Source organism: Anabrus simplex, chromosome 10, assembly GCF_040414725.1.
Source record: "Anabrus simplex isolate iqAnaSimp1 chromosome 10, ASM4041472v1, whole genome shotgun sequence".
Lineage (NCBI taxonomy): Eukaryota > Metazoa > Arthropoda > Insecta > Orthoptera > Tettigoniidae > Anabrus > Anabrus simplex.
The window spans coordinates 50,242,102-50,262,348 of record NC_090274.1 but is presented as its reverse complement, the minus strand read 5'-3'; the positions used below and the strand labels follow the sequence as shown (position 1 = coordinate 50,262,348).

General features: G+C 38.2%; 1 protein-coding gene across 1 annotated transcript in view; it reads left to right on the top strand.

The window, feature by feature from the left end:
• The first annotated feature begins 5,838 nt into the window (after positions 1–5,838).
• LOC136881797 (uncharacterized) overlaps positions 5,839–20,247 on the top strand; it is a 50,469-nt gene continuing 36,060 nt past the window's right edge. Inside the window, exons 1-2 of the mRNA XM_068229326.1 lie at positions 5,839–5,920; positions 17,606–17,737. Of these exons, the coding sequence (XP_068085427.1) occupies positions 5,852–5,920; positions 17,606–17,737 (201 nt within the window). The 5' untranslated portion in view covers positions 5,839–5,851. The remainder of the gene's footprint in view (positions 5,921–17,605; positions 17,738–20,247) is intronic.

Sequence of the window (20,247 nt, the reverse complement as noted above, 5' to 3'; positions counted from 1 at the left end):
CTGCCTTCTTTGCTAGATTCAATTTTCTAGTAAGTTCCTTCAATTTCTCCTTACTTCCACAGCCATTTCTAACTCTGTTTCTTTCCAGTCTGCACCTCCTTCTTAGTCTCTTTATTTCTCTATTATAATAAGGTGGGTCTTTACCATTCCTTACCACCCTTAAAGGTACAAACCTGTTTTCGCATTCCTCAACAATTTCTTTAAACTCATCCCAGAGTCTGTTTACATTTTTATTTACCGTTTTCCACCGATCATAGTTACTTTTTAGAAACTGCCTCATGCCTGCTTTATCAGCCATATGGTACTGCCTAACAGCCCTACTTTTAAGACCTTCTTTTCTATCACATTTATTTTTAACTACCACAAAAACAGCTTCATGATCACTAATGCCATCTATTACTTCAGTTTCCCTATAGAGCTCATCTGGTTTTATCAGCACGACATCCAGGATATTTTTCCCTCTGGTTGGTTCCATCACTTTCTGAATCAGCTGTCCTTCCCATATTAACTTATTTGCCATTTGTTTGTCATGCTTCCTGTCGTTCGTATTTCCTTCCCAATTTACATCTGGCAAATTCAGATCTCCCGCTACAATCACATTTTTTTCCATGTCGTTTCCCACATAGCTGACTATCCTATCAAATAATTCCGAATCCGCATCAGTGCTAGTAGTAAGGTGTACTAGTACTACTGCCTTACTATTTGAACATCATCTTGTCCTAATGGACTACTAAAAGTGTACAAAGTTTGAAGATAATCCGTGATCCGAATGTCATGGTCTCCGTTTGTTGAACGATTCACTGTGTTCGGTCCTCCGCGAGAACCTGCAGAGTAGGGATGGGCCACTCGATCTCCTGCTCGAGCAGGCTCGAGTGCTGACGTCACGAACTGGTGTGTCGAGCGTGGTCGAGCCAGATCGAGCAACACGGAATTCCCTCGTGACGTAGGCTTGCATGTGCGCTAAGCAGGAGTGTGTTAGGGCTCGAGCCACAATTCCGTCGGCACTCATTCACGTTGATATTCACCTTCCGGCACTACGCGTAGAGTAGAAGTAGAGTCATTACCGACAGCGTCCATTCTACAGAAATACATACGTACCGTAAGTCATAGTGGACGCATCAGTTTATTAAATACATATATGCCCAGAATTACTTTTCTTTAATCAAATGGAAGTGACTGCTCGACATGGCGATGAGCTCTGCATAGTGATAGTATTTGTGTGGTTTTCCTTTCGTTACTTGGTCGTTACTTCCATTTTTGGTTCTTCTGAACATTGTATGTATCATTTTAATAATATATTCTGTTCAGTTTTATTATAGTGCCATATTTACTATTTCTCCTACATAATAAAAAAAAAATGTGAACAGACCTGAAGTCCTGCGTCCGATATAATATAACTGTTCTTTTTGCTATTGGTTTTACGTCGCACCGACACAGATAGGTGTTATGGCGACGATGGGATAGGAAAGGTGTTAGGAGTGGGAAGGAAGCGGCCGTAGCCTTAATTAAGCTACAGCCCCAGCATTTGCCTGGTGTGAAAATGGGAAACCACGGAAAACCACTTCGAGGATGGCTGAGGTGGGAATCGAACCCACCTCTACTCAGTTGACCTCCCAAGGCTGAGTGGACCCCGTTCCAGCCCTCGTACCACTTTTCAAATTTCGTGGCAGAGCCGGGAATAGAACCCGGACCTCCGGAGGTGGCGGCTAACCACGCTAACCACTACACCACAGAGGCGGACTTACTTACATATTACGCCGTATCATTTCTCAGGCGATAATATTACTCTAGGATAACAACCATATAATCCATATACTCCTATGTTGTGTAAGGGATTCAATGTATTCCGTTAATAATGTTAAGGCGTTATCATTATAAATATTATTTTCATGGTACGAAATGTAACAAGCTATTTCTGAAATTGCCGGGTGAGGATATAGTTCAGTTGTGTTCCTGTACACACACTGGTTTCATTTCATTAGTATTAAAAGAGCAAAGAAGATTGCCACTCATCTGATTTAGTACAAGGTAATCACTCATAGATGGCAGGCCATACTCCTGCTCGACCTAGATCGAGCAGTGACGTCATCAGTTCGAGCCGCTCGAGCTGCGCTCATGCCCATCCCTACTGCAGAGTAAAGCGGAAGGGATCGGTGGTGCACTCTACCGCTACAACCGGATTACTCATCGGCGATGGTTTCGCCTCGACATGCCAGGTATTTTCTTGTTCGAACTGTGCGATTTGTGAGGACAGCTACCTGTACCATTCGTTGAAGTGGATTCCTTCAGCTCCAGTGCTTGCGGAATGTGGAATGTGTTAATAAATAAATGCATGCGATTGTGAAATGAACACCACCATCAAATCTATTTCAGGTGTACAGGGTGGGTGAGCTAAAATGCTTAATTCTAATCACCCGTAAACCATTAAATCTAATTGAAAAATCGTTTCGTTCTTGGCAATGTTACATAGGGGCTCATAATTGAACATGCTGTACTTATCCCGACTCAGTATCTGCCGAGTATTAACTTTGTTTTTCTAATAAAAGAATATTTTCTGCACATAGCTTTAAAAGTTATTGGTGACGACCTGAAGTAGACACATACTCCATGATTGCCGGGGTCCCACCAACCCGGCATAGAAATATTCTTACTTAGAAAGAACAGTTAAAACCGAAGTTGTGTAAATCTGGGAAATTCGACCATTTATAGTGCTGCAATTGGCCGACTGTGACGAAGGAAGACCAGTTTTTCCTATCTCTGATAGAGCCCACATTATTTCCGGGCCACGATGCCGATGATTTTGATTTTCTTACAAGTTGATTCACGCCGCACCGACACAGATAGGACTTTACGGTGACGATGGGATAGGAAACAGCTAAGAGCGGAGACGAAGCGGCCGTGGCTTTAATTAATATACATCCGCGGTATATGCCTGGGGCCTGTTCCATGAACGAACTTTGCAACTTTGCACTTTTCAATTCTTGCAAAATCTTTCTGTTCCACCATGATCTAGGCTGTACTTTTCAATTTTTTCGCTAAATGAAAAGTCTTTGCGAATGAGTGATCCGATCGAGTTTATTCCATGAGCAAACTGTATAGGCCTAATACTCTATGATTTTTAATGCTTTATTTTTCGCGGTGAACTTGACGGTATAATTATGGTACCGTTAAAGTATTTTATCATGGGAAAGAAAGGTTATTACAAGAAGCTGGCTGTGATGGAAGTTGTCGAGGAGAAACGTGACATCCTTTTTTGACAACTTTAAAAATAACCTCTCAAATGATCACACACATCAATGTTAACGAGAGTACCATCAACACATCCACACACAGAAGGAAATTCACCCTTCATTAGAAATCCCCTTGCTATATTATGTGGATTATGAAGGAAATATTACATTTACTATAATATCTACGACTTCTGCAAATAATTGATTTTGATGTCCCATGCAATGGTGCTGCACCGTGCAGCTGGGCACCATTTACTAACCAATGTAAGCATATAAGAATTTGTTCTTTTTCGGAAAGGAATTTGCTACTTTTTGTTGCATGTTTCAATAAATGACTGATCATTTCAAGAATATAGTCAGCCTGTGTTGGGGTAATACGATATCACTCGCGAAAATCCGTCGAAGTGAGGTTATGAAAATTAATCCTGTCTTTGTACGTTCTCTTATTGGATTTTTCATCACTGTCCTCACTTGATGCTGACAAGAGCTCTCGTCATAACGTGTTTATATCACTAACCCAAATTCTACGCCGAGAAACTAGTGTATATATCTACTTGTTAATTAACGGATGAAAAGGGAATCATCTCTTTGCAAGATTTATGAAAACTTTTCACTTCATTTGTTTGCACTTTGCATTTCTGTACCAATGGAGGAACATAACAGGCTTGAAAAGTGAAAAGATTCCTCACTTTTCACTTTGCAAGCTAAATCTGAAAAGTGATGGTGGAACAAAATCTGAACTGAAAAGTGCAAAGTTCGTTCGTGGAATAGGCCCCTGGTCTGAAAAAGGGAAACCATGGAAAACCATCTTCAGAGCTGCCGGCAGTGGGGTTCGAACCAAATATCTCCCGAATGCAAGCTCACAACTCTGCCTCTGACTGCACGGTCCATTTAAATCATGATCATCATCATTTCTGGCCACAGGATTGCCACAAATCGGAAAACCGCACAGTGTGAAGTTCTAATGGTGTGAACTGGATGTGTATGCTCCATAACCTTACTTTTCGTCACTTTGTATATATATATATATATATTTTTTTTTTTTAGCAGGAATCCAGTGGCTGCTAGACAGCCTTTGCTTGCCCTTGGACCATTGGTCTTGTTCTAACCTTACCAGACCAGTGCTCTTATAGCTGTAATTTTTTGCCATGATGAGAAAGTCCAAGAAATAATTCACACTTTTGTCCCCTCTCAAATGGGGGAATAGGCTGCTCTGCCATACTGCCTCTTGATTTGCCAAATTGTCAGGCTTTGTTTATTACCTGTAACATCGATTGTGCTGTGCCATATTGGATCTCTAACCTGTCTTCTTTGAATGGTCAATGGAAGTTTTACTGAGTTCTGGACATTGCAAATTCAGGGTCATGATTATTTTTAAAGTTCATTAAGAAAATCTGGGGGGAATGTTACATCCTCAGATGTGCTTCATGTGCGCTATCCCTGAATGCCCCATTTGAATGAATCGCATAGCAAGCTGCCAAAGCACATGATACATATTAATCCCAACCCTGTTCCAAATACAGAGATTCTTATTGCTCATTTGACAGCCAGGAATTGGCTGTAATTTGCATGTAAATACACTATGACTTTTGATGGTGTATCTATTGGGCATCCAACCATCTTTTGCGCCAAGGATTATCCAAACAAACATGTGAATATTGGAGAAAATTATTTTGCTGGGAATGAGGCATCCTCTTTGTTTGATGTCTAATTGTGGAGAATATAAAGTGAACCAAAAAGCTTTGTAAAGTATCAAGAATAGGCCTAATGGTTATTTTTAGCAAATTTGTCTTGTTTCATAACGTATAAATAAGGATGTCAGTATTGTTTACAGTTCTCATTTGTGAATTTAGCGATCAGAACGAAGCTATCACTATATAGAAATAATATGAGTCACCACCTTATTAATACACTATTTTATTTACTACCAAACTGGTAAATAGGGTCAATACCGGTTTCGACCCCTAAGGGGTCATCCTCAGTTGACACATACAAAATATCTACAAAAACATCACATATAATGGTTAGTGTTTAAAATTCATATGTCATTAAAATGCTGGTAAGTACATCTTAGTTTGGATATGCATATATTATGGGATTTATAAGTTTGCACTATTTGAGCTATTATATAGGTCTTCTGTTCCCTTGTATACAGTGCCAAAAGTATTATATTGAATGTAATTCATCCATTTGACAAAATGCTAGTGACACTGTATACAAGGGAACAGAAGACCTATATAATAGCTCAAATAGTGCTAACTTATAAATCCCATAATATACGCATATCCAAACTAAAATGTACTTACCAGCATTTTAATGACATATGAATTTTAAACATTAACCATTATATGTGATGTTTTTATAGATATTTTGTATGTATCAACTGAGGATGACCCCTTAGGGGTCGAAACCGGTATTGACCCTATTTACCAGTTTGGTAGTAAACAAAATAGTGTATTGATAAGGTGGTGACTCATATTATTTCTATATAGTGATACCAATCAATACGGATATGAAGCTTATAAATAATAACAGAATGAAGCTATTCAAGATACTGTTAATTTCTCAGTGTTTAAATAATTGAAGTTGATGTTTTTGTTGTGTAGGTTTTTTGAAACAACATGGAGGAGCCACATTTTGTCAAGTGCGAGTCAGAATTGCTGGGAGACGAAGAAGAGACTACTAATTTTGTAAGTTAACTCTTAGTTAGAGGTATGTCTGAATGGTAAAAAACCTAAAGTAGAGAAGACGCTTTCATAGTGCGACTAATATAAATTTGCGTCCCCATATTGCAGTACTGTAGTCCTCTTCCAGTACACTTACAATGGAGGTGAGCTGCATGTAGTACCTTAACCATATTTCAAACCTAGTCTCAAATTTCTAGCAGTGTTTGCCCAACCATTGTCGCATTTCTCTACAGAGTTGGCTATGAATTCAGATGAGTCTTCATAGCAAATTTTTGCTGTACAGTCTAGCAGTATCAGGAAAGAAAGTAGGTCCTCCAAGGACTGCAGCTAATATTGCTAATACACTGTGGAGATGTGCTTAGTGCTTCTGATAGATGTAAATATTTGTGTGTCTATTGTTATCAGCTATATTAAAATTGTTACAACAAGAAAAAATCTTCTCTCATGTCTTCTGTCACTGCACATTTGATTGAACTCTAATTAATGTCTAATATAACAACTTTCACTCTATCCTGAAGAGCTTGAAGAATTCAAGCATGATTTTTCACAAAGTTCTTGGCATCTCCAATACTGGTAACACTCATTAGAAATCACCGCCTTTAACAAGAAAACAAAAATTCGTGTACATTTGGTAAAACCATACTATTTCGGTCTGGTGCTGCATAGTTAATAGAAGTGAACAAAGAGAAAGCTTACAACCACTTTAATGACTTCTGAATCATTCTCAGGATCAATTAAAACATCATCAGTATTGTTGCCATCACAAGAAGCCTTAAGGATATTGAGACACCATCTACCTCACCATGTAATAAGTTCTGTCCCTCATAAAAAGGCAGATAATGTGTAGAAAATAAAAACTAAAGTTACTTATTCATTACCGAATGCGCATATGAGGGGCTTATTTCCAAAGTAATGCAACTCCACTTTTTTCTGATTTCAAGCTGAACATGGGAATGTATTCCCGAAATAGTTTTTCATCATGTGGAAATGAATTTATTTCCAAAGTGGAGTATATCATTGTTAAAATGGCATCTAAAAGTTGTATTTATTTCCAAAGTGACACAACTTCCCACTGTTTTTATTTCTGAAGTGCCACAACTCCACACAACTTATAGCCTGGCACTCGCATATCGTGTGACCGCTTAACAATTGTGGCAGAATTCTGCTTTTTCACTCGTAGTTTCATAACTTCTCTGCAGTTTTCTGTAATAGTGCCAAATATTGGTGCAAATAGCGATGTTTCATGAAGAAATTGAGACACAGGCAAATCATTATGCACAGAAAAGGAAACTAATACTAGCAGAATGCAGAAAAATAAGGACAAAATTAGGAGGTGTGGATGTGACGGTTGTCAGCCGGCGATCATGTGTAATCGTAATAAGTGGTGCTATTCATATTATAAGCATTTTAAATGCATGAATTGTGAATAAATACAGCATTTTTGTGAAGTATTTGATTAAATATATCACTAAGCATTATATCTGAATGTTTTAACACCTACAATGTAACCTAGCCTACGCCGTTCTGCATTATTTGCATTTCCAGCCCCGCTTTACTTCCATTTTAATGGTATTCTTTGTGCTGGGATTTTAGCCAACATGGCCAGCATATTTTGTTTAAATTGATGTAGCTGTATAGAAAAAATGAAGTCTCTTATTTTATTAGGAATCCATTCATTAAAAAATTGCATTTCCTGAAAAATTTCATTTCTTGGAGATGCATCACTTTGGAAATAAGTTTTATCTTTTTTTCTTGGTAGTGGCTTTATGTCGCACCAACACAGACAGGTCTTATGGCAATGATGGGATAGGAAAGGGCTAGGAGTGGGAAGGAAGCGGCTGTGGCCTTAATTAAGGTACAGCCCCAGCATTTGCCTGACGTGAAGATGGAAAACCGCGTAAAGCAATCTTCAGGGCTGCCGACAGTGGGTTTCGAATCCACTATCTTCCAAATGCAAGTTCACAGCTGCGCGTCCCAAACCACATGGCCATTTCGCCCGGTACTTTTGAAATAAGCCCTCCATATTATGCCATACACAAATTACTCAAATTATTCCCCCATAAACTTCCTCAAGTGACAAAACCACTTATTCATCACTGTGGAAACACTTGTAGCATTATAGAAACTTCTTCCTTGACAGATCTGCTTTTAAAGGGAGAACAAAATGTGGTATTGGAAAAATATGTTGATATTTCGTTTTTTACAAAAAAAATATTGTTTACTATTTTCTCTTTAACTCGATATATTTTCCATTGATTTTAGATGAGTAGAAGTATTTATAAATTTTAAAACATATATATTACAGCACAAGCCATGATTCGATGTACAGTGGCTCACAGAATTAGGCATACACCAGGAAGTAAATAGTACTGTTGAAGATAACAACCAAGCTTGACAAGTGGTGGACTACTGACATAGCAAAAAATCGAGTAGTAAGCTCTGCCGTACTATCTGTCTCAACAGAAATCCCATTCCTGTGTCCATGACCCATCCTGCATATTATCATCCCTGCCCCATACACCACAAAATTGAGCGTACCTGACAGATTGCTTTCCCAGGATATCCAGTTATGCAGAAGCAAGCAATGTTCATTTAGTCAACAGATGATAATGGGTCCGAGAAAAGAAACGTCTGTACATGAACGGCACCTGACAGTGAAATGGACGAAGGACAGTAGATCTTTAGGCGAAATTGCACATGCAATAGGAAGACTGCGATCAACAATCCAAGGTTTTGTTGACAGATGTAAATGCAAAAGCAGGGTATACAATAAAGTAGGAACAGGACGGAAACCAGTGTTACGGGATAGAAACAAATGCATCATCGTCGAACAACTCCACAACGACCCCACATGCAAGTATCCCAAACTGATATCTGAGGTAGGTCCACGATTAATCGATTGGTGTCATGTGAAACCGTTAGAAGGACACTAAGATCGGCAAACTTCCATGGACAAGCATCAAGGAATAAGCCATGGCTTTGTGAGATGAACCAGTGGAAAAGACTAAGGTTCACTAATGAATACAGAAATTATTCAGATGACTTCTGGAACTGTCCTTTTTAGCGATGAGAGTAAATTTAACATCTTTGGATCAGATGGCCATCGTTACGTGTGGCGGCAACCTAATACAGCCTATGAAGAAGGCAAGGTACATCTGACTGTAAAACATGGTGGTGATTCTGTAATGGTATGGAGCTGCATGTCTGCCTTTGGAGTGGGTAATCTGCACTTTATTGACATGAAAATGGACCAGTTTATGTACATTTGCATACTGAACAAGAACGTCAAACAAAGTGCAGCCAAATTGGTACTGGGTGCCCCCTATTTTTTTCTGCAGTATAACTACGCCAAGCACACCATTTACAATGTGTGGTTGTTATATAACGCAACAAAAAAACTGGAAACACCCCACCAATCACCGGACCTCATACCATTTGAGAATTTGTGGTGGCACTTGGAGAAGAAAGTGCAAAGCACATAAAGTGACCAGCAAGGAACAACTCAACGGGGTCCTACAGGGGGAATGGAGCAAGATTTTGCCATCGTTTATGAAGAAACTCATGGACTCTATGACAAACAGCCTGGAAGCAGTGCTGCGATCTGAAGGATGTGCAACTGAGTACCGAATATGTGGACAATTGCTGAAGTAATATCACTATACACTCTTTTTTTTTTTTCTGGTGGACATTCAATTTTTTTGTGACTGATAGAAAACATTTTCATTTGTTTTTGTATAGCCAGTACGTATATGAACTGAACAGTTATCATACTTTGTAGCCAGGTGGTCGTACAATGTATTTATTTTTCACAATACATAATGTGAAAGAAGTAAATATTTTGTGTTAGTATATCTCTAGCCAATTGTGTACATTCAGATATGTGAGCCACTGTATTTTCCATTGTTTTTGTATGACTAAAAGTATTTATAAATTTAAAAACATGTATTAATGCACAAGCCATTTCTCCACATTTTGTGAGCACTTGTTCAACTAAGACAAGATATCTCAGAAACTATTTCCTGTAGAAGGTGGTAATTTATGTTTATTTATAGTAAACTTCTGCTGCATCAATTACCTACATTGGTGGCTGGTGATATCAGTTAACCCGATGAGTGCTACACCCGCATATAGATGGGCTGACACGGCCGGTCCAGCACTGCTATGCTCATTTATAGATGGTGCGCGAGAATTTAATTTTTTTTGAGTTTCCTGGTTCACTTTCAAGTGCCAGTTTGATCTCTGACATGTTCTGCCATCTGTTGGGCATTATGTAGAACTAATTGATCAGAGATTATAGCTTCAGGAAGTAACTTACAGATCTTTTTGTAGACGTCTGTGGAGTTCATCTGTGTTGTAAACAAACAGGGTGCAACAACATTCTAGTTGCTCTTGCAGCAATGTTTTTTAGGATCACAGAATCTTTCAGTTATTAACCACAGTGGAAAGCGATGATGGAAATAATAATTTTAATGAATTATTAAGTGATTTGGAAAGTGAGAGTGATAGAGAGAGAGAGCCAAAAATATTGTATGTGAGAGAGAAACAGAGGCTCATTCTAAAGGAAAGAAGAGCGAGTACAAAAGCTATTTTATCACTATTTTTGTGGTGGATGGATTACTTTCCTTCACCAGACTTTCAAGTAACTTCGACAGGCTCTGAGGGCCAAGTTGTGTTTGATGACACCCCAAAAATCATTGATTTTTTAAAAACTTTTTTGCCAGTGGAGTTGGTGCAGATAGTTGAATAAATCGGCATCACAAACAACCAGTAGAAAACATTGAACTATCAGCACATTCCAGATTTAGAAAGTATTTTTTTAAACTCAACTTATATACTCCTAAGAAGCCACGAACCTGCTACGCTGGCGTAGCAGGGGGAGAGGTGATACTCCCACGTGGTGCGTCCCAGGTGGCGGATATGGGGGTCCTAACCGGCTTGCCGGCGGACTTGAGGGAAATAAAATACCTCTCGCAGACCAAACACACAACCTCCTGGGGGTGGGGGATGCCGATGAAGAATACACCCACGGTATCCCCTGCCTGTCGTAAGAGGTGACTAAAAGGGGCAACCAAGGGATGATTGTCTTGGAACCATGAAAGTACTTGTGATTAGTACCACCACGCGGAGAACATCATGGGTCACCTTTACTTGCATGCAGTACCACTATATTAGGTACCAAATAGGTTTTTGATTAGTAGCACACAGGAGCACTGTGTGGTTGGCTTTTGCAGTACCTGTGATTAGTACCACCATATGAGCAGGACCATGGGATGACAGCTACCATGGTTCTGCCTTGCCTATGATTAGTACCCACTATATGAGGAACACCATGGGATAGTGGAAGGTCCCTGTGGTTAGTACTCTTATGTGATGAACACCATAGGTTTGCATTGCCTGTAAATGGTGCCGCAATGTGAGAAAAACATAGGTCTGTATTAATGTCGAATTTCATAATCTGTGATTAGTACAATAATGTGTGGAATACTGCAAGTCTCTGCTACTTTTGATTATTACCGCAACATGACAAATACCATGGTTCTACTTTCCTAGTGATCAGGACCGTTATGAGGGTCCGATAACTTGGATTTTGGACCCCCTTTAGACTGCAAGCATCAATCATTTCAGTGTTATGCTATACCAGCAGTCCCTTGGTTAGTAATCCTATTCTTTTACGTCAGTTTGTGTGAATGTAAAGCATTGCGGGTCACATCCACTGATTGTTTTAAATTCATGTCCATCCATTCATTCTTCGTTCTCACGCTTTGAATTCTGGTCAGTGGAGAATTTTAGACTTTTAATTTGTCATTCCATTTCGTCTCATTTCGTACCATTAGGGGCCGATGACCTTAATATTAGGCCACTTTAAACAACAATAATAATAATCATCATCATCATCATCAACTCCTAAGAAGTTACATGTATTAATTGCCTACAGATTTTAGGAAATATTATTTTGGGCTCTTGACTTTGTATAAAGATAATGCACGCATGGGCACATAGTGTAATGTTGCTTTGTCTCAAAATAATATTGAACATAAGTGTAGAATTTTCCATTTGCATTTAAATTTATAAAGAACCAACATTTATAAATATTTTAAGCTAATCATCCCACAGATAACTTAAAAATTGAGTCTTTTACAAAATTTTACATACGAATGAAAAAACTGAGCACTGAGGTTCCAAACAGTCAGGTGGTAACTCAGCACATAAAAGGTTAATGTCTGATATTTGTGTGGTAATAAGCATGGTAGCATGCAATCTTGTAAGTGGCATCGTGCTCTCAAGTGTGGTTTCTGAGAAGCTGCATTGTGTTTGTGAATGTTTCCTATTTTCTCAAAAGTACTTAAGGTTGTGCTCTGAAATTTGTACCTCTCATTAACAGCATTGTTTTATTTTATATGAATCTACAGTGATAGAGGTATCTCACATAGTTTGATCAAAAAATATTTTTAAAATATAAATATTTAAAAATGTATGAAGTTGATTCAAAAATTCATATCTTGGTTTCTAGAACATAGATCTGCAAATGCATTAGATATGAATCTATATCCTATCAGAATTTTGTTACATTACCTTCAACAGTTCCAGACAAACTGGGATGTAAACCTGTTAAATTTAACATTATCAGGATAGGCCTGTGATACTCCCCTTAAGAACTCTATTTTTGTGGATTTTAGATCAGGACTTTTCCACTAAAATATTCAACAGGTGATCGTTGATTTATTTATGGTCAGATATTCCACAACCAGTATTGTATCAGGTACATTGCGCTCCAGCTAGCATTGTGTTAACTTGGCCATGTGAGCAGACAGCAAGTGCTGCTCTAACATATCCAGGGCTTACCTGTGCAAAGGGTCCTGCTCAAGGGTCATAACCCATTCCAGAATATTGCTTTGGGAGTTGGTGACAGGTTTTTTCACCTGTCTTTCCCCAAAATGTGGGAATATGACACAATAACATGTTAATCCCCACCACTCTCTGTGGATGGTGTTGTCCTTCCACTTTAGGGGGGTTAGTATCAGTTTTTTTGATTGCTGTGGTCAGGTACCCAATCATTATCCCTTTCAGACCATGTTCGCACAATTGTGCGGGTTCATATTTTATTTATGTCTGAGCTTATTTGACGTTTTCTTGGCGCTATACTGGACTGCCGTGCTTGTGCGGGACATGTAGCATGTACTTCAGTTGTTTTTATTTAGCGCTTGACCACCAGAGGGCAGGAAGAAGAGTTTAAAAATACAGTTCATCGGCAAGATGGTGGGGAGCAATAATGCCTAAAATAAGTATTTATTTATTTATTGTATTCATATTAATCTAGGAGCTCTTCTGAATATCGGAGTATAATCAATGAAAATGTTTAGCGAATGTGAATCATGAACTTACAACATCGTACATAATACCATGAGGTTTTGAATGTTGGTACACAAAAGTGTGCGGGCTAGGTTTCCGTACAGGCAATACATGCAAGAGTGCTGGATGCTGCCACCAAAAGGACTTTGACAGCAGAACTTGTACTCTGCATTAGAAATATAATGTATAAGATTTTAATTGTTAAAATACATTGTTCCACACTGTAAAATAGAACATTTAATCATGTACATGAGTATATTCACATGTACTGAGCTGAATTTTTTTTGTACGTAGTGAATTAAGTCCTGACACGCACAATTGTGTGGGTCCTGTTCTTAGCCTAAAGTTCTCATTTTGTAAAATAAACTGTAAAAACATGTATTTGAGAGCATTTTAGTAAGTTTTTGATGTACAAACGAAAATTCTCACCTCCAGTTTTCTTTCAGATCTGATGACAAGGTGCTGCTGCCAAAAGGGCAGTAAAAGCAAAACTCGACCTCAGTATAGAAAATGTAATATTTACTTGTGTTTGAACAAAGATTTAATTGTTTTAAATTATTCCCCACTGTAAAATAGAACATTTGATCATGTACATATGTACATTCACATGCATTGAGGTAATTTTTCTTTTTTGTAAGTAGCAAATTAAGTCCTAACATGCATAATTGTGTGGGTGATTTTTCTATGATGTTAATTTTTGTTTTGTAGAATAAACTAAAAACATATGTGTTTAGGAGCATTTTAGTCAGTTTTTGATGTACAAACAAAAATTCACACCGCCAGTTTTCTTTCAGGTTTGAAAGGTTTATGATTGTCCAGATTTTCACCTGCCATCTTCACATTTCTCCAACAGTCTTATGTGACTGTTTGGTGAGTCTACGGATGGCCACAATCCTGAGCTTTATCGATACACTTCATCCATGGTACTCTTTATCATTTTATCACATCAATTGTGGAAGATCCTTAATTTCCATGAAATGATGCTTTGATGGTCATGGATGTGTTTGTCGGACTTGGTGGACTACTCGCCTACATATCGTTAACCCTTTTGATGCCAGACTGTATTGTAGTGGTTGAGCTAAGAATGCCAAGATAATTTTAATGAAATCACACACACTAAGGGAAAACGTACTCCTACTTACATTTTTGGAGTTAAATCCCTGTTCTTTTTTCTATTGCACATCGGTGAATAGAGAACATGTATGACTGTAACTGTAATAGAGTTTCATTTCCTTCATTGTCCAGCTCCATGGCTAAATGGTTAGCGCACTCTCCTTTGATCACAAGGGTCCTGGGTTAGATCTCGGCAGGGTTGGAATTTTAACCATAATTGGTTAATTCCACCAGCAAGCGGACTGGGTGTATGTGCCATCATCATTTCATCCTCATCATGATGCGCAGGTCACCTATGGGAGTCATATCAAAAGACCTACACCAGGCCTCTCTCTGGAGACCACGCAACATTATTATTATTTCCTTCATTTAAAAGTATACACATTTTTATTATTATTTTTAAAACTTAATTGTAAAGTTTAACCATATTTTTTTATTTGATAACTGTATTTTTGTTATAAGTATGATACCTTTATGAGAATATTCAGCTAATTTTGAATAAGAATCTAAAATGTTATCAATTCTTGATAATACTTTTTGAGAATCATGATGCTTTTTTACAAAATTGTCCACAGAAATGTTGAATACACAATAACCTCTTCTTTAATTTGAACACTTGTCAGTCGATAAATTATTCTCTAAAGAATCATTTACTATTAAATCATTGCATAAATTAGTAATCGTTCATATGCTTATCCATCCTTTATACTATTGGAAGTAAATAAACTTATAAACATGTGAGTTAACAATTAAGTGACACAAAGTTGCAAAGTGCAGGCCTACCACACATGAAACTTGGAATGTGTCAAAATAAAGCTTCTATAAAACTTCACTGATATCGATATTGCGTGTTATCAATAATTTCAGAGAGTAAAACCTTTTATATTTCCAGTGGCATTGCTTATGCTGCCTTCATACAGCAGGAATTGAAGATACAGGCAAAAAAAACATAGCCAACAGATCATCCCCCAGCATTTTTAGCAGCAGCTCACATGGCTGGTAGATTGGCTGTCTGGCAGTAGAAGAGTTCACAGAGGAAGAAAGTCTTTTCTTATTGTTGAAATATGACATACAGAAATGTGCTTGTGATTTATAGGAATTATGATAAGTCAAGTCGGACTCTTGTACTAGAGTCTTATTGCACTCACCGAGCTCGATAGCTGCAGTCGCTTAAGTGCGGTCAGTATCCAGTAATCGGAAGATCGTGGGTTTGAGCCCCACTGTCGGCAGCCCTGAAGATGGTTTTCCGTGGTTTCCCATTTTCACACCAGGCAAATGCCGGGGCTGTACCTTAATTAAGGCCACGGCCGCATCCTTCCACTTCCTAGGCAGTTCCCATCTCATCGTTGCCATAAGACCTATCTGTGTTGGTGCGACGTAAAGCAACTAGCTAGCTTATTGCACTTGTATCGTGTAATTGCAGCAATTAAGTTCTCTTATATCTTCACTACGAAGCAAATTATTTTCAACCCTCATTTTTTCAGGATCCTGAATTATTACACTTTTTTGTAAATAATAATGCAGGGGTGCGAAGCTAACATATACTTACCTTTGAAGACTAGGGACAGAACTTATGGAATGACTATTTTCATCCTCACATTAACATATTCATTACATTCAAAATCACTAAATTCTTTTTCTGATATTTATTTTTCACTACCTTTGATCATAACTACTGTAGACTATTAATTTATACATTTAATATTCTGGAGCCTTGTTATCATTCTGTAATCTCAGATACAAGAAATTAAATAAAGATTTGCAGGAAATATCAGCTTGTCAAAAATTTTGTAATAATTTGTTAAAGATAGCTCATTACATTATATGTCATACTTAGTGCAGGAAAGCCTAGTCAGAAGTGTCACAAGGTTGCAGTTCAATTAGGTTGTACATATATTTATTTATCATTGCTGATCTGTCATATTTAGTGTATAGTGAGTGAAAAATATAGGATCATGACAGGATTAGGTTAATAACAGAGGGTAGTGATTCAAAAAGTTTTGCAACATATTACTGTATATCGTGGAGATGTTAATTAGACAACTCAATGGCATTTAGACCCCAGTGCGATCCTGACCAACAACCTTTCCATTTAACTTTGAATGCTATTATACATAGAGCTGTGGTGGCCTACGTCATATAATTTAGCTCCTTCCCAAAAGAACAAATAAGTCTGGCATACTAGCCATCAAAACTATAGAGTGCCTACAAATCGTGATGTTTGCCAAATCACAAAAATATTTCATTTTCACAAACGCATTGTACTCAAAATTAAATTTCATGTATCAAAATTTAATTTTAAGTACAAGGTGGTCTTAAAAATTAAATATATTTGGTTGTAAATCATTGCCTTAGTAGGTGCTCATTTATCTGGTTAGTGCCTCTCCACTTATTGGGACTTTTAGTAAAACTTGTATATTGTATGATATTGTTTGATTTATGTATAAGGGGCAGTCAACGTAAAACGAACACTCGCTACAATGTGACCATGAAATGGTTTTATTCAGAAGTAATTGCCAAAAGCATTCATGCATTTATCCCACTTGGGAGATGAGACAATCAAAACTAGGTTTGTAGAAAGAGGTAAGTTGCTGATGGATCCACAACCACACATACTCTTGCAGTTCCTGATCTGAATGAAACTGACGACCACGAATGTTTTTCTTTAGGTCGTCAAAAATGTGAAAATCACAAGGTGTAGATCCGGGCTGTACAGAGGATGTTGAAGTGTTTCCCAACCAAATCGCTGAAGTGTAGCCTTCGTCAGGTTGGAAGTATGGGAGTGAATATTACCATGCAACAGGATGACTCCGTCCGACAGCATTCCAGGGTGTTTTGACTTTATGCTGCATAGCCGTTTCTGTAGAATCTTCAGAGTGATGAACCATCAGAAAACGAACCACATTTCTGTGCTATCCATTAATTGCCTCCTTTTCTACAGCTGGACGAACACACCAGACCAGTTTATGCACCAACAAAGACATAACCCAACAACCATATCCACCGGTGAGTTGTTACTATGCAGTTCTTCTAACACAGTGATGCCAGCATCGGTACATAATAAGTGTTACCACCTTTCATACGGAATGTGTGTTATGCTACGTGTTCAGTTTTCATTTGACTGCCCCTTATAGATTTCAGTACAAGTTGACAATTTTCTCTGTAACAGACTCAAATGTAAAAGTTGATGTGGAGATAATGTTCATTCTTGCCAAACTTTTTCAGGTGCCGTATCCTCCGCTTCCAACTGCTAATGATACGTTAGTCGAAATAAAGTTTGAACCTTGTCATGTGTTTGCTGATGAAAATTCCGATGAGGCTGGAGTGAGCACAGTAAAGGAGGAATATGAAATCCAGGTGAATAATAACAATTTATTGCCCAACTGTGGCATGCAGGTTATTTGATTTTGTGCCATTTAGGCTGCCTAGTTCTTTCTTTAACTTGAGCGGATGGGCAGAGGAACTTGAACTCTATTGAATAACCCTTCCAGGTCATAGGCGACGCCTATTCATTCTGCTTACTTTCATTCGCCCATGACCGATTAAGCTCTCACTCACCGAAGGCTGATTTGTTTTGCTGAGTTCACTCTGTGATGGTCTGTAGAAGATTCTTGTAGTTAGTCTCTACTTCCAGATCATTCTGTGGGGATCTTTCACTGTTAATCAGTTTCCTTATTGTCTGCCTCCATGTCTAAATAGTTAGCATGCTGCCTTTCAGACCACTGGTACACAGCTTTGATTCCTGTCTGGGTTGGGGATTGTAACTGAAATTGGCTAATTCCTCTTGCTCAGGGACTGGGTGTCTGTACTGTCCTCATCATTGGAGTTCAATTTTTACATCCCCATCCTCATAGACATGCAGGTCATCTATAAAGCATCATCTCGAAAGACCTGCACCAGGCCTCTCTGTAGGGCGTGTCATTATTATTATTATTATTATTATTATTATTATTATTATTATTATTATTATTATTATTGTTATAGTTTCCTTGATGTGAGGCTCAGTAAATCACTGAATCTATTGTTTGACTTGCTGCTTATCTGACCCTGTTGTTGCACAGCTTCAACTGATATTGTCGCCACACAGCGTCACAATAGTCTTTAGAATGTTGTAATATTATGTGAAATTATTTGAAAATAATATAATTCCTGTTTGTCCATACCACATTTCATCGCCGTGGTCAATAGTCAACACTCGGTGAAAACAGGCTTCCTCCGGTATGTAGCAACCCACCTGAAGAGCAACAGTGGTGTTGATCAGCGACTGTGTGCAGCATGAGCTAGTTCAAAAGGAGTCACATAAGTACTGTGGCATAAGCATATGTTGGTCCACTTCTATTCAGAGGTGAATTGCACTTTAGTCTGCTGCAAGGTGTGGAGAATGGGCCAGTTACTGAATTGCTGTCTTCTACAAACCACAGAGTTGCATATGTTATGCTAGCTGCTAGGGGATTCCCTCCTCGACAGCAACAAAACTTTATTTGGTTTGGACTTGTATGACACAAGGGTAGCATGTTCACCGTAAACAAACTATAAAGTTATCTGGAAAGATGTCCTAATGGGTGTTTGTGCTATCCCCAACATCCCTTTAACTCAAATACTGCACATAACACTATCCTCCATGACAATTACAGGCAGTTACCTGCAGATGGCAGATGCTTCCCAACCTCATCGGAGGGTCTCCTTACAAGGGCTGCACCTGGCTAGAAATAGCCCCACAAAATCAGTTACAGCAATTTATTTATGTATTTATTTATTTATTTATTTATTTATTTATTTATTTATTTATTTATTTTGTATGGCACGTAGGGTGTACAGAGAAATTATACATATACATACAGAATGGTACAGCTGTCCCTATTCACTCAGTTTTATCGAACACACAGAATATAGCCTAAACTAAAAACACTGACCTTGGCTACTCACAGTGATGTCTGGTCTTACTATGCTTTCTATAATTCATTTATTCATGTCAATGAAATCAGCATTAATGATAAAATACTGAATGATTATAAAGATTTGTAAACATTCTGTATCACAGAAACTTCACGTTCAGAGACTATAATGTCTCATTGACTGGAAGTACTGTTGATATAACACTGCCAAACTACAGCTCGTGATAGCCGAACATGCTTGAAGTTAGAGGAGGAAAGCAGTGCTCGTTAGTCAGAGGTTTCAGTGTGATATAGAAAAGTTTTTATTTCTTTGTTAAATGGTCATGTGAGTCGCATTGTTGAAGACAATTCTAAATCATGATCAGTTCTCATGTTGAATGTGCTCTGTTATGTTCATTTCTAAATAGCTCTTAAAATAGCTGTTTGCAGTTAAATAAGCTATTACCGACAGAGGTGTGATGGGCTTATGCATAGCCATTTGTTTAATGAAGGAAATGTTCAAAATGAATACATCCTTCATTGGTGCATGTCTGAATACGGTAGAAGTGAGTCATTCTTGCTTCATGCAACGTATGCGGTGGAACCTGCCTGCACATTGAATATTACTATGTGCTATGTGTTGTTTCATATGCCCTGCGTATGATGTCCAGTCGTTCTTCAAGTCGAACGTGCGCAGTTGCTTGGTTGAATGAGTGTGTCATAATGCTGACAATAAGTTCCATCGCTATGAGCGCAAAGGGGAGGCTTTATTATGCCATATCATTATCCTGGATGCTACATGGGCCAAATCCTACGAGCCACACCGGGCACATCACTAAAGTGGAAAAAGTAGAACCTGCATCTGAAGAAACATAAGTTTGATGCAGATAATTCCAGACTGAAAAGTTTATGAGACGACAATGAAAAGTGCTAAAAATATAGTCATCAGTATTTCACCGAATAAGCATTCCAAATAAAATACATTAAACTTTT